The sequence below is a fragment of the Nerophis lumbriciformis genome, linkage group LG21, assembly GCF_033978685.3.
Source record: "Nerophis lumbriciformis linkage group LG21, RoL_Nlum_v2.1, whole genome shotgun sequence".
NCBI lineage: Eukaryota > Metazoa > Chordata > Actinopteri > Syngnathiformes > Syngnathidae > Nerophis > Nerophis lumbriciformis.
The window spans coordinates 13,345,258-13,360,702 of record NC_084568.2 but is presented as its reverse complement, the minus strand read 5'-3'; the positions used below and the strand labels follow the sequence as shown (position 1 = coordinate 13,360,702).

The 15,445-nt window shown below is 40.7% G+C and overlaps 1 protein-coding gene across 2 annotated transcripts in view; it reads right to left on the bottom strand.

The window, feature by feature from the left end:
* The window catches only part of adar (adenosine deaminase RNA specific), a 28,568-nt gene extending 13,535 nt beyond the window's left edge, over positions 1–15,033 (bottom strand). The window contains exons 1-8 of one of the 2 annotated variants that reach the window (XM_061982941.1): positions 14,909–15,033; positions 8,225–9,790; positions 7,174–7,454; positions 6,884–7,082; positions 6,581–6,783; positions 5,647–5,782; positions 5,299–5,531; positions 5,050–5,206 (exon numbers count right to left, since the gene is read on the bottom strand). In XM_061982941.1, the coding sequence (XP_061838925.1) occupies positions 5,050–5,206; positions 5,299–5,531; positions 5,647–5,782; positions 6,581–6,783; positions 6,884–7,082; positions 7,174–7,454; positions 8,225–9,679 (2,664 nt within the window). In that variant the 5' untranslated portion in view covers positions 9,680–9,790; positions 14,909–15,033. Of the gene's footprint in view, positions 1–5,049; positions 5,207–5,298; positions 5,532–5,646; positions 5,783–6,580; positions 6,784–6,883; positions 7,083–7,173; positions 7,455–8,224; positions 9,791–13,791; positions 14,395–14,908 lie in introns of those variants that run through there. The other variant, XM_061982940.2, reaches the window with a different exon arrangement.
* Between the last annotated feature and the right edge of the window lie 412 nt (positions 15,034–15,445).

The window sequence follows — 15,445 nt, the reverse complement described above, 5'->3', positions numbered from 1 at the left end:
TGATAAATGGGTTATACTTGTATAGCGCTTTTCTACCTTCAAAGTACTCAAAGCGCTTTGACACTATTTCCACATTCATCCATTCACACACACATTCACACACTGATGGCGGGCGCTGCCATGCAAGGCCCTAACCACGACCCATCAGGAGCAAGGGTGAAGTGTCTTGCTCAAGGACACAACGGACGTGACAAGGTTGGTAGAAGGTGGGGATTGAACCAGGAACCCTCAGGTTGCTGGCACGGCCACTCTACCAACTACGCCACAACGTCCCAACAGGTTATTGTTGAATGTTCAATATGATGTAACATTGAGTGTTTTCCATGCTTGTGTTGACATTTCCTTTCCTTTCTGCCTTCATAGCCGATTATATTATAATTGGGAGGAAGGTTACTTTTGAAGAAAAATGTTTACATTTAATATATTTTGCTCTTGGTCCTTTTTTAGTAGGTTATAAAAAATATAAATAATTATCAATATTGGCATTTATAAAACACTTAAATTGTGACAGTTTCCAGCCATATCACCAGCCCTACTCCAGAGCAAAACGTATGTATTTCTATATTTGTATTATTTCCAAAATGGATAGGCATTTACATAACGTCACACGCAGGCATGCTGCTCTGCTCACTACACACCCAAGGAGGAAGCAGTATTGTGACGGGAACAGGGTCAAACACCTCTGGCTACACAGCTATTTACAAAACTTATAAAAAAACCATGTCTATTTTTTGTTATTCTTATAGCTTTCGTAGGTTTTCCCTTTGATCGTGTAATTTATACATACTCGACAACTGCACAACCACTGGGCGGCAGCCTGGTTCCGGAGGTGTCAGTTTAGTATTTTATCAGTATTAGTTATTGTCATTATAATATGTGCACATCAGGGATGTGCAGTAAGCAGAGGCTGAGCCTCACCTGTCATGATGAAAAATTAAAACACAAACAATAATAACAAAACAAATATTTGTCCATTAAACTGTTATGAATGTATTGAGTAACTTATTGGATATAGGAGTCGGATTCACTATATCAACCTTGCAGTCAAACCTTCTGATATTAATATTTACTCCTTCCTCCATTGGAGGGAGGTGAGTTAATACCAGCTGACACCCCCCGCGTATAGCAGGTGTGTTTGGAGGATAGATTGGGTTCATCATCAGGTCTTCTTTAAATAATAGTAAAATATTATTATAGCGGACAAATGGTCTTTAAAGAATAGGAGATAAATATTAATTTCGGCTGTCACTTCAGACCTCCTGAGAGCAGTTGATGCTTACCGGTGTGACGTCATGTCTTTGAAATCATTTGGATCGTCGGAAATTGGACACACCACCTCGCCCCGGAGGTGCAAAATCTCCTCTTGAAAAACATAATTATCCTCCTGCTGGTTTAATTTTACTTCCTCTATTTTGTCAAGTTTGATGCCCTTTTGGTGCTGCGTCAGAGCCTTTTTTAAAGGCGGAAAAAGTCGCAAATTAGAGGTATGTTTTGTTCACTTAAATGCAAGACTAATTTATTTGTACCTTCAATTAACTTGGATCTATTTGTGTATATAAGTGTTAGAGCACATCCCTGTGACGTTACTGACACCTAGCGACCAGTAAATATACATTACTAGATATCAGCTTTTTGATTATTTCTCTTTAAACGAGGGTTGCATATGACGTCACATCTGTTTTTCTTCTTCGCGGTTTAACTTAAACAAAAATGAATGATGGGTTCTCACTTCTCTGTGAAGCGCTTTGAGTGTCTAGAAAAGCGCTATATAAATCTAATCTATTATTGTTACGTTCCACGTAGTGGTGGTTTGTTTGTTTTGTGTTTCTTCTTCTATTTGTTTGTACAGGTCACACTCATTCACTGCCTCTGCTGCCAATCAACCGGTTCCTGTTCCCAGCTGCTCCTCGTTTCACCTGTTAATCAGCCAGCCAATCCCGGACCACCATTTATCCTCCCAGCCTGTTTAAAATCACCTGCTCACCACTGGATCAAGGTGGATTCTTTTTCTGACATGCTGTGTGGAGCTTGGAGAGAAGCTACCTTGTCTTTGACGCTATTTTGTTTTGTAATCATTTTTGTTAAGCTCTTTGCTAAACTTGTGCCACCTGTTTTTGAGTCTTCCTTTTTGTTTTACCTTTCAACTTTTGTAAGTATCTGCAGCCTAGTCTTGGGAAAGGTTAGACAGAGGCCTCTATACACTACACACGTAGGATTTGTTTGTGTATAGAGACACCAGGCTTAGTGGTGGCTGTCACCCTTGTATGTTTTGGACCCCCTCTTTGGCTAGAGTAGGTAGGTAAGTTTTTGGTTTATGCTAATTAAATAGCTTTAGTTAGTAAGCTTACCTTTCTTTTTCAGAGGTGTCTTTTGGTATGTTTTGTTCATTTCTTTGACAGCACCTGTATTCCCAAGCTAGGCTAGTGTGTCTTGTTGTAACCCCCCTCCTATGATTACTTTTCAATAACACTAGTTTTTGTTTTCAATTCTTGGCTTCTGTGTCTTTAATTTACAACTCATTTGGTTTATACACTTTTATGTTGCGTTCTCCTACGATCCCTAGACTCTGAGCCATCTGGGAACGTAACAATTATTATTATTATTATTACTACTAAACGATGGTCAAGCAGCTCGCTAGATCTTGTCTTTAGATATATGGATAACGTTTACCTATAGCCTTTTTATTAGACATTACAAATTACATGATGGTATTATGTTCACACCCTTACACTGCTTTACCTAACAATCAGTAATCATGATTTCAATATTGATAACAATAATCTTAATTATTACTTTGGCCATAATTGGCAGCCCTAGATCTCATACATGAACACTATTCTTATTGATATGGACAAAAAGTGCAGTTACGTCTCATGGCCATCAGGTGCCATCTTTAAAAAAAAATATATAAATAAATAAATAAATAAATAAAAAATATGCTTTGGAGCCCCTGCTTCGAAAGAAAATAATTTTTGCCTTGGTGCCTTTCCAACTTGCCTTGGTGCCCTAAAATGTGAGCCCTACTTTAAGGCAACGCTTGCCTTGACCTTAAAAAGTTCAAATTCGAGGGCAGAGCGAATATCTCCACATATGGTCGAGGTTTATCCAAAGAGCTTCGCACGAGTCCGTCTTTTTTAATTCAGTAGTAACCCAAAGTTGTAGTCAATAAATGTCCTGTTTTTCTCTATCCTCCTGTTGTAGGGCAGACTGGCTTGTGCATGCACATGCATCCTCCGCTGTCGCCATTTCTAATACAAAGTAGTAGTATAGTTCTAACTCATCCTGTCAGACTCCATATGGAAGTGTTAAAGACTACAATATTCTTGACAAGATGGAGACGCAGTCGAAGTGGTGGCACATAAATAAGACCGCCCGCAACACGGAGCACACCGAGGAGACACACAGAAAGCGGCTTGAACATAAATACAAAAGGTTGACCAAAAAACACCATTGTAAGTATTGCAGAGCACAAGGAATTGTTTAAAATGTAGATTAAAAATACCATATTGTGAAAACCACCAAATACGCACATTTCCTGATCAAATACAGTGAAGAATCTTGATATGAGGCTGCCACCAGGCTTGGCGAGCTGTTTAGTACGCAAGTGAACTTACCAGTTTTTGTGCGCTGCGCTTAGACTTAGGCTAGTCCAATTACAAGGTAGAAACCAGATGAGGCAGAGGCAACTATTTATTTTCTGCTTTAGTGTGCAAGCAAGCTAAGAAGTATCTGGATCCCTCAGCGTAGCTTTTTCTGTTAGTCAGCATGTCACCAATATAATGCTGGCAGAAACATTTTTACATCATGACATTCTACATTGTAGAATCTACATTCCGTGTAATGTATTTAATGTAAGTGTGACATTATTTTTGCAAAACAGACTAGAACTACAGAAAAATATATGGAGAGGCGCTGTAGTACTAACGCTGTGTAAGGGAGGTGTATGTGAGCTAGGAGGTGCTTGTAGCTACCATCTCTTTTTAGAGAGAAAGCCAGTTTTTTTGCAACAATGATGCAAGAAAGATATTTTAATGCTCTGCTAAATAAATAAATTAACATAGCTGCCAATATGAAAAATGTCTCTCAACTGGACTTTCAGACAAAACAGAAGGTGACCATACTTTTAAAACAAAGTACATTTTCCTAGAGAAGAATAGGTGCAAGTACTTCTAACGAAATAAAAAGGGAAGAGAAATGTTTATTTATTTTGTAAAAGTAAAAAAATGGGATGGGACTAAGTACTTGGTAACATTTTACTGAAAATGAATTAGTTTAAGTTGCTTGTTATGTTAATAGGGAACGTTCAATAACAGCATATAAATTTACAAAACTCTAAAAGGCATCAGTGCCACACCTGGAATGAACCTCGCCGCACGTCACTGGTGCATTTGTGCTTCTGCTAATTGTGGTAATGCATTCACTATTGTGTCTTCACCAGCTTGCGCGGAGTAACTGCTATATTATGATTAAATGGCCACGGCTAGGGGGCCTTCAACCTCCAAAACAAATCTCTCATGCACTTTCCCATGTCTATGCACCTGTGTTTATGTCCTGATAAATTAACTATAGCAACTATGCATCGGTCTCGCTCACCTGCGGGACACTTGTATCATACTGCTCTGTGATCTGTCAACTGTCTCCTTATGCAGAATAAAATTACAAACTACATTTTTTGTCATTAAACAGTTTTTAGCTCTTTTTTCTACAGGTGCTGAGAGAAAGAGGGTCAATTCAAAAATATTCAGCCGCTTGAATGAGATGATAAACGTTAAATTCCACTGCAAATCCCAACTTTACAGATGCTGCGTCTGTGTGTTGTGGTTATGGTGTCACTGGCACACATGAAGTTATCGTAGTAAACATTTGAGATGTTCCCTCAAATGGCATTATCTGAATTTGTCCATTAGCAATCCACACAGCAATTATTTGAGGTGCAGCTTCAGTTAAAGCAAGACAATTCAGTATTTTATGTGGTACTATATGTTGCATTAACCCCTGTGTTATTCAGCAAGACTAATATGTAGGTCAACAGAAAAAAAGGGTTCATACCTCAGCAGGGATCAGCTCCCCTGTCCGGGCAGCCCTCTCTGCCTCTCCAATCAGAACGCGGAGAGCAGCGTCGGCGGCTTCTTGTTTGCCCTGCTTTTTGTTGGACGCACACACCGGAGGGAACCAGCGTCCACCGAGTTTGGCCTGGTATGTGAACCTGAGCAGGAAATGCAATCAGGACTTCCATGTCAGCATTTTAGACTTCAGAAGACTGTAGAGAAGACGTCTTCCATGGCCGCTGAAACATACTTAGGCTCGTGTGCAGACCCGGATTGCCCCACCAGGCGGATCTCAGCGGCAAATCCTCTGGCCCGGGCGTATTCCAAAAGGCCTGATACTGCATTATTGTTTAGGTGGTTGATGAGGTCGCCAACACCCGCCTCATGGGCTGCTCGCAGCTCATCGGCCGTCAGGGGTGGCAAAGAAGGGCAAGTCGTCCCACAGTTATCGCTATCGCTGTTGGAGCCAAGAGGCAACTGGGGCTGGACAGGAGATGGCAAAGGATATAAAAACATTATTTGAACAAGGAGGGAATAAAATGTTTAGTTACAGCCTAACTGAGAACATCTATCTTATGCTCATTTTGTAGCTCCTCACCTTGTTGAGCTGCAGCCTCCCGTCAGCCATTAATTCTTTGACGGCCTCCTCTGCTGCCAGCTGGCGCGCTGCCTTTTTGCTCGGAGCTGAGGCCTCAGCAAACAAAGACTCTCCAACTTTGACTTTGTACATGAACCTGACAACACACACGTAAAGAGTTTGAAAAGAGAGACCGGAGGCTCGAGTTTTGTGTCTGATGTCAAACACGATGCTTCCTTGATTGCACTGGATCCTTGCTGTATTCCTTCATCAAGTGAAACTACTCCTTAAAGTGTCTTCAAGTATACAATTAGGATTATTGCTAAGATGAGGGAGTTGGCGGTCCAAACAAGACAGATGAATCGATGGTTTGGACAAGTGCGTACTTGTCAGCTAACTGTGGAAAGGCATTGACTAGATAGATAGATAGTACTTTATTGATTCCTTCAGGAGAGTTCCCTCAGGAAAATTAAAATATAACTATAAGTACTGTCGGAGGCAGATATTTACATATATCCGAATTTAAGTTGTACTTCTTTCATTTATTAGTCATATTTGAAAACAGCTCGTCTTTTCCATTTATTCTCTTGATGCTCTGTCAGCAAGCATACTATGTGTGATAACCTTGAGTTCTTTGGAATGTATTATGGCTAGGGAGACGTTGTGATTTTGTTTTGGCTACAGAGATGGGACGAGAGAGAGTGTGGTGGGATCGGGAAGACAGACCATTTTGGGTGTGCGGGATAGAAGGTTCGAGGGTTAGACTGGTCTCAATCTAAAATGTATATGGTCAAAGCTTTGAGAATATACAAGAAAATACCTATTCTGTCTCTGGTGGTTTTTCAACTCAGCTTTAAGTGTCGGAAAGAACTTGGGAGCGGATTGTGACTTGAATTCCCTGGGAGGAACAACTGGTCCAAAACGCAACAGTACACAGAGGGTATACAGTCCGTACCGTGGGTCATGTGGTGGGCCAACTTGGCCAGTGATGATGAATTCAATGGGGTTGCCGCTACGTTGGCTGTATTCCATCAGGACCGACACCGGATTCTTCCCCCCAGGCAGAGAGCGTGACAGAGGCTGGCGGGATCCCTCGGCCATCCCCATCACTTCCACACTCCCAGGCCCAAAAATATCCCCTGAGCCTTCAATGGGAGCCTGGTGTTGAGGACAAAAGTATTTTTGATCAATTTCATGTCATTTTTTGAAAAGAAGACAACATACTACATCTTCTTTATACATTTAAGTGCACACTTACACTAGATTCGGGGAGTATGTCCATTTTATCCTGGTCTATCCCTGCAGTACTTCCTTCACTTCCAGTACTTGTCCCTCCCTGCATTTCTCCAAAGAGAATCAACAAGGTGGCAGCAGCTGCGTCTTTTTTCGCAACCTTCTTTGTGGACGCTTCCGCTACTGGAAACAGTCTCTCGTTCAGCATCACCTGCATGCGGAATCTAGCAGAAGAAATAAATTTTATTGAGGACTTCTGAGATAAAATGATCTGCCACCAAATGCAGCCTCACCATACCAAATTAAGAGACAAACCTTGGGTCATGAGAGGGTCCTGACTGGTCCAGTAGTAGGAACTCACAGCTGTGGCCCAGAAATTGTGCGTACTCCATCAGGCCACTCACGGGATTCTTCAGCTGAACCTCTTGCAATTTTGCCCATAGGTTCTGTGCCGGCGGGGCAGCCAAAGACACAGCGACAGTTCCCACAGGGTTGGCCATATCTGACGCTTTATTAGAGTCTGTCTGCTTGCGAATGGCATTCAGGAATTCTGGTATATCATCAGATGCCCACTGTCCCTCGCTGGTCTCTGTCCCCTGATTTGCATTTAAAGAGGGGGACAGAGTGGTGGCAGGACAAGTGACCGCAAACCAGAAGGGATATTAAAATTAGGGAGCATTCGAATACAAAAAAAAAACACTCAACAAAAATGGGTTTAGCATTTAAAATGTTCTCTATTGTGCAAAAGAGATTGAGTTATAGTGTAGGATTATTTGTAAAAAGTGGATAACGTGCAAAATATCCCTTTTCAGACAGTCTGTCAGAGACAGAGATGAATAATCCCAACTCATTAGCATCAATGCTATCCATCCATCCATTTTCTACTGCTTGTCCCTCTCGGGACGGCGGGGGGAGCTGGAGCCTATCTCAGCTGCATTCGGGTGGAAGGCGGGATACACCCTGGACAAGTCGCCACCTCATCGCAGGGCCAACACAGATAGACAGACAACATTCACAAACTAGGGCCAATTTAGTGTTGCCAATCAACCTATCCCCAGGTGCATGTCTTTGGAGGTGCGAGGAAGCCAGAGTACCCGGAGGGAACCCACGCAGTCACGGGTAGAACATGCAAACTCCACACAGAAAGACTCCAAGCGAACCCAGGACGCATCAAAGCTATATTTAGCAATACTAAATTGTGTTTTGACCAAAACACGTTCACTAAACTATTGTGGAAACTCTGACAATTAAAATTGTAGAAAAACAACTTCAATAATGCAGTTGCTCGAAATACAACCGTTGAACTCATTCTACATATATTCGGACAATTCAAAAGGTAAACAAAATGAAGTGATTTGGTACATACCTTTTCAGTCTGCTTTGGTATCCAATTTTCGTTAATTGGCAGTGGCTCAGAGTCTGCTATTATTGGTTCAGGCAGTAAGAGAGACTCCTCCGCCTTCACCTCAGAAGCAACTTCGTCCACCTGACTGCTCTTGGTGGCTTTGAGGCTCCTCATCATCTTCTCTCTGCGGTGGGTGGAGAGCTCCCAGGTGGGAGGATTGACTTCGCTATTCTTCACAACCTCACCTTTTTTATTCAGGTCATAGAGGGTGGAATTGACCTGTTTGGAAGTCCTCAGACCCATATTTTTGGCCAGGACGAGCGAAGTCACCTCTCCTAAATTCAGGAGGTGCTGCAGAATGGCCTCCTTCTGATCTGCCATGGTGGAAGGTTTGGATGGATCAGGGGATGTGTTGGTTTTAGGGTGCTGTTTCTCTTGCGGCCGGATTTTTTCTGGTGAGTGAGATGCTTCCGAAAGAGAAGACTCAGAAGAAGAGAAAAAAGACCTTATTTCTAGGTCAGAATTGTCTTTTTCTACCTGTTCTCCCTCGTCTAATGTTTCTGTTTTGATTTCTAGCTTAACTTTAGGTAGTTGGGGCTTTTGCTGTTCCTCAACACTGACCGGTTCTTTGTATAAAGCCCACTCTGGAGGGGAGAGTCCTTGCTTGAAGGCTTTCTGTGAACTTTCTAAAGTGTACAGAACCTGGTTGACTATCTTTTTGGGAAGACGTAGTTTTTTGCCCAGCAACCTAGCAGAGATACGCTCGCTTGGTTTTAGAGCAGCCAAAGCCAGGTACACCTGGTCTTGGATTTCTGGAGTGGAAAGGATGTTACTTTTATGGAAGCGTGGCGTGAAGTCTTCGCCGTTGGTCCTGTTGTGGTAGAGTGACAAGCTACTAAAACTTTTGCAAAAATTGTTATCTTGTATGCTCAATTGACAGCTGGAGCTGAGGTATGTGGTTTGCAACAGGTTTTGGGTCAAGCGTTGGGTTGGTGGGTGTCTTTCATTTGGTAGCCACGCAAGAGATGGGTCCTGGCTATAACATTCTCTCCCGTTGTTTGTCTTTGGATGTCTACTGTAACCTGACGACAGCTGCTGGTGGGAGAAATCCTCTTTGAATCGCGGCGCCTCAACTCTCTGTCCTCTCAGAAACTGGACCTGCAGGTCGCGAAAAGAACTGGACACTGGATGGGGATCATACACCGAAGGTTGTGAAGTTAAGGTAGCAGGAGTAGGAAACTTTTTTGTGGGGCTTGGTATGGGCAGAACAGAGGGGATAAGAGGAGCCGACGGTAGAGTGGAGGCTACAGCACGGACAGGTCCGCTGTAGTGACTTGAAAATGACTCCTGGGGATGAGGGTCACTTCTCGGAATGCCGGCGAACGGGCCAGGCCGTTCGTAATACTCTATTTGCTGGAGGAGTGGTGGATGCAAGTGGTATAGTTTTTTGTAAGACCCTCCTCTACCTCTGCTCATAGCGCAGGGGCTGAGAAAGAAGGGTTTCGGACAGCTGGTTATGCAGCTTCTTTCTGAACCTGGACCCACCAACAGCAAAGCCTGATATCAGGTCAGACAAGGACAGAGCACCTGGAATACAAAGAAATATAGCAGTAGATCATTAGCCACAACTGTTAAAAAAATATGTAAAAGTAACCTGAAATGATCAAGTGTCTCATGAACTGAATATAACATCAATATGACTTCATAGAGCGTTCCTTTACCAACACAAATTCCTACCATGTTGTCTATAAACTTTTATCAGGACAATAGGGGTAAAGATGAAACTCAACACCAAGGAAACTTTCTTTAGAATTATTGTTGTGTCATTGAACGCGTATATTGCAAGGTGACATACTGTCTCCAGTCCGAGTCGCACTGAAACTGAATCCCAGGGTAAAAGGACAGTGATGAATAATTTAGGATCTTATAGTGACTATTCCGTTTTATTTTGAGCCTTACATTTTTTTTTGATGGATGTGACTTGACGCAGTAAAACGAGATGGCGTTGCAGACAAAAAAGGACACTGGTCTAGGAAAAGGCTTAAAAAAAAAACACAATGCCAGTGGCATTTGGACAACTTCACATGCAGCACAAGTTCAGTCATGACTGTAAATATTCTATTACACTCCTGAACCTCTGAACACACAAAAAGGTAAAACAGTTGTCAACGCAAGCAACTTTTACATGATACATGTGCTTTTTTCCCTAACAAATACACCAGGTGGTGGCGCTGGTTCTAAACCCCAAAGGTTTGACTCCATAAGTCAGTTTAATGTTGCTTTACAAAAACGACTTAAAGCCAAATTAGCAGGGAATTTGGTGCAACTTTAGGGACTGACAAGCACACTTTTATGTTAAAATACTGAACAGATGTTTATTGGGATAAGGTAAACATCTGTTCAGATGTTTATTGGGATATGGTAAACATCTGTTCAGTATTTTAACATAAAAGTGTTTCTTTGTGAGGCATTAAAAGCCACAAAATGCAACGGGTCCATCAGACCCACAAACGCTGGCTGAGTAACAACAATATGAACATTACACAAGGGTTAAGCATTACGATCTGAAAGGACGCAGTACACTCACTCTCCCCATTTCCCCATGAAAAATTATACACATTTGTGACACACGAATATGTCGATAATAGCCGAGACGTCAGTTGCTGCTATTTTGACTGTACTTGTTTACATGTTCGTTTTTATCAGCACTTTGCCTGCCCTTGCTTTTAAATGGACAAGGATTTATAGTTATTTTTGTAACAGCCTAATGTGCATCACAGTTACAGTATAAATAAATATTTCTGAATTAAGTTTATCTTTGTTGTTAGCACATGCCTAAAAATATCTCAAGCTGAAGTTAAAAGTTGATGGCTAAATTAAGAGCCACTGAATGGGCGTATACTTCATAATGGATTAATCGTTAAGAAAGTCAATGACAAGCCGACAATCAAAATAGTCGTTAGTTGCAGCCCTTGTATATTGCTGTCAGCAGACCAGACACATTTTGTTTCAACCCTGTAACCATCAACTCAGCGCAGACATTATCGCCTGTACACAGTATCACAACATGCTAATTTAGCTGCTACCAAATCAACAAGTCAGTCTTTCTTCAGGATTTAGTTTCAACAATTAAAAGATACAAACATCATAATAAATAAGTCCCGGGTTTCTACAGCTCGATGCTGTGCTCATCCATGTCGATTGTATTTTAGCGTTTAGGGGATGTGCTGTAATGGGAAAAAAAATCTACTGTGGTGCGATACGTATCGTGAAGTCCTATCATATTAAAAAAAGATGGGAGCATGTCTTGACCCCGATGTAAAAAAAACGCTAGCAGCCTCATTAGGCAGATGTTAAAGTAAACTAATGCTATTGTGATATGCGAATGTACAAAACTATCAAAACCACAAAATTAATACAACACATGTTTTGATTTGTGGGTGACAGGTGCAGCTTGCTTTTCCCAAGAATCAGACAACGACTTTTGTGCCACTATGAAATGTTATGGGCAGTTCCCTTTTTATTTTAATCTAAAAACATGAAACAAATAACTTAATTCCCCACACAAGTACACAAATAGTTTGGCTGACTAGTGATTAGCATTGAAGTGACGAGAAACGTGTTTGCGTGCAAATTTGGCTATGTTCACGCTGCAGGATAGAGTGTACAATTCGGAATTTTTTTTGGACGCCATGATGTCACCTGTGCTGCAGTACTTACAGAAGTAAACATAGCTTCAATTCCAGTACTGTATTTTCCAGACTATAGAGCGCACCAGTATATAAGCCCCATCCACTAAATTTAAAAATACAGTTTTCCCTTTATTAGCCACATCGGACTATAAGCCGCAGATATGTATATGTTGAGTTATTTACACAAAAAGAGTTTGTAAATGTTTATTTTCACACCCTAACTGTTTCCAAACACGGCAGTAAAACGGCTTATCAAACAAAACAGAAGTCATCGCCACGGACCCACGAGCTACGGAAGCTCGCTCTCCAATCAGCTAAACAGACTCAGTAACTCCACTGTGACATTTTAGTGAACTTACTGACGAATTTGTGAAACTGAAACAAAGCAAAAAATGCCATTGTAAGTTAATAATACTTACACAAACGATCATAAATGTGTTAGCATATTAGTTAATGCTAACGGCGCTAGCACGTACAAATATGCATGAAAATACTACTACAAACATCACACATAGGATGGTTTAGTAAGTATAAACTGTTTTAGTTATATTGTAAAACTTACAAACATTGCTTGGCGTGATGAATGAAGAAACGCGGTGGATGGTTTTATTTCCAGTTCAAGGCATTAAAAAAGGAAGTACATTTACAACCCGAACTCCTTCAAAATATGGCACCATAGCATAAACGATAACACACCTTTTTTATGTCTCTGCTTAGGTTTAATAAAAACTGTTCAACACAAAACATTATGGCCGCTGGCAAAGAAAATTCCTTAAAATAGTTGCACCGTTTTAAAAGCCGCACAGTTCAAAGCGGAGGAAAAAAGTAACAGCTTACAGTCGGGAATTAAGGGTAGGTCTTGGTCCTGGCGCATTTGTGGAAATTTCAAGGATGTAGTGACCAAATTATCGCACATAGAAGATTAACAATGAAGAGGGCAAGACCGGTGCAATGGACGTCGAGTGGGTCTAGCATGGGGGTCGCCCTAGTGGCTCTCTGGAGCTTTTTCAAAAATGTATGAAAAATGGAAAAAGATGAAAGGAAAAATATATATTTTTTGTGTTAATATGGTTTCTGTTGGAGGACAAACATGACACAAACCTCCCTAATTGTTATAAAGCACACTGTTTATATTAAACATACTTCACCGATTAGAGTATTTGGCGAGCAACGTTTTGTCCTACTAATTTTGGCGGTCCTTAACTCACCATAGTTTGTTTACATGTATAACTTTCTCCGACGTGTTTTATACAACTTCTTTTTCGGTCTCATTTTGTCCACCAAACTTTTAACGTTGTGCATGAATGCACAAAGGTGAGTTTTGTTGATGTTATTGACTTGTGTGGAGTGCTAATCAGACATATTTGGTCACTGAAAGCTAATCGATGCTAACATGCTATTTAGGCTAGCTATATGTACATATTGCATCATTATGCCTCATTTGTGGGTATATTTGAGGTCATTTAGTTTCCTTTAAGTCCTCTTAATTCAATTGATATCTCATGACACACTATCTGTATGTAATATGGCTTTTAATTTTTTGTGACAGATTTGTTTTTGTATTTTTGGTCCAATATGGCTCTTTCAACGTTTTGGGTTGCCGACCCCTGGTCTAGCATAATATTGTGAAAGTTCAGTCCATAGTGGATCTAACATAATAGTGGAAAAAAATCAGTTTTAACTGGCCTTCAGTGTAAACAAGGCCTTTGACCCTGGTGTGACATAAATGTCCCTTTTCTAATAAAAGAAACAGTCATCTGAAATTGTTATGTACACAGTAAACTATTTACAATATTGTATTTTTTGTTTACTTGCAATCAAAACGCCCCAAAAAGTTTAACTTCAAACCCATCTGTTTTACACATTCTTTTTAAATAGGAAGACTGTGAACCTCACCTTATGTTGAAGAAGGCTGTGATGAAGATTTAAACGGCTCAAAAGAGTGCAGATTGAAGTCGGTGAGTGAAAAATTACAGATAAATATCCTCGCAGACAATAGAACTTTTTTTTTTTTTTTTTTTAATCGCTAACGCAAAGCTGCTTTTTCTTTGCTTTAACAGCGTTGAGTTAGCATCATGTTCCACCGAGCACAAAAAGCGATAAAGCGCCGCACTTTCGACAATCGAACACAAACACGAGCGATAAAGCGCCGCACTTTCGACAATCGAACTGGGGGGGAAAAACGCTTTTGCTGAGGAGAAACAAACAATCAAAGGGAACGACTTCACCCAAAATGTACTCGAGGTAGGGAAAGTTTCGATTTTGTTTCAAGATGTTAGGTTTCGGTTCTGTGTCACGTGACCGGAAGACGGGGTGCAAATAATCACCAGCCGCTGTTATTTAGATTGTTCACTTAAAACGCTAAAATAACGCCAATAAAACATTAGGCATTTTTCGAGTTGTTTAAGCTCAACAACGAGTTAATGTAAAACTAAGTCCATTTAGGTCAGCAAAGTTGAACGCTCTCAACATTCACCACGCAAATTTAAAAAAGGCACACTTGAGTCCTAAAAATGCTAAATATGCTAACTCAAGGCAGCCGACGCGACCTCATACTATTGTTTCATATGCTGCTTTTATTTACTATATATGTATTTAAAAACATGATATAAACCGAACAAATTTGATATAGCACCAAAAAATGGTCCGATCACATAGTGTTCTTTATTCGACGTCCACTTTTGAATGAGAAACAAAGGGGCACAGCATTACCGTCTTCAAAAAGAGGATTTATATTACTGTTAAGAAAACGCACTTACACCCAATGAGTAATATGGTGGTTTTGAAGTTTTTAAAAAGCAAAATAAAAGCGCGAAACGTTCATAGTTCATCTTTGCAGCTAACGTTAGCTAGCATTGCTAGCACCTTTTTTTTTCGGGTGGTCGAAGACCGCACCGCCACTGCACCATTTACGACTAGCACACAACCTAATAATTGACCACACTACACAAATTATACTTAAAAACACTCCCTTTAATGATTAAAAAAGACGCTAAGCGGTTCAATCACTCACCTCGGCTCGCGGTGGTTATTGTCTGCGCGGGACCTGGGAACAACGTATTGCGGAGAAGGGAAAAAATCTCTAAAAGGAAGTGAATTGTGACGCGATCACCCTGCGTTCAAGGCAAAGGGTGGCGTGTCGCATGATGATGACGACACAAACTACTGGCGCCGTTTAAAAGTAACACATCTCTCAATTTTACCTTTGCAACCTCATTATGCTATTGGCTAAGTTGTATATTCATAAATGTAAGTTTCTCAATACCCGACCATTTTTTTCTGCCTATAAAAAATAATTAGAACTCTATGTTAAAACACTCTCTACCTCTAACAACCAAAAAGCTGTGAAAACAATGATGCTGTGTTCCAAATTTAAATTATTTACTGAACTTGTGTGAGCCTATGACTTTGCACTTTGTTATATACAGGTAAAAGCCAGTAAATTAGAATATTTTGAAAAACTTGATTTATTTCAGTAATTGCATTCAAAAGGTGTAACTTGTACATTATATTTATTCATTGCACACAGACTGATGCATTCAAATGTTTA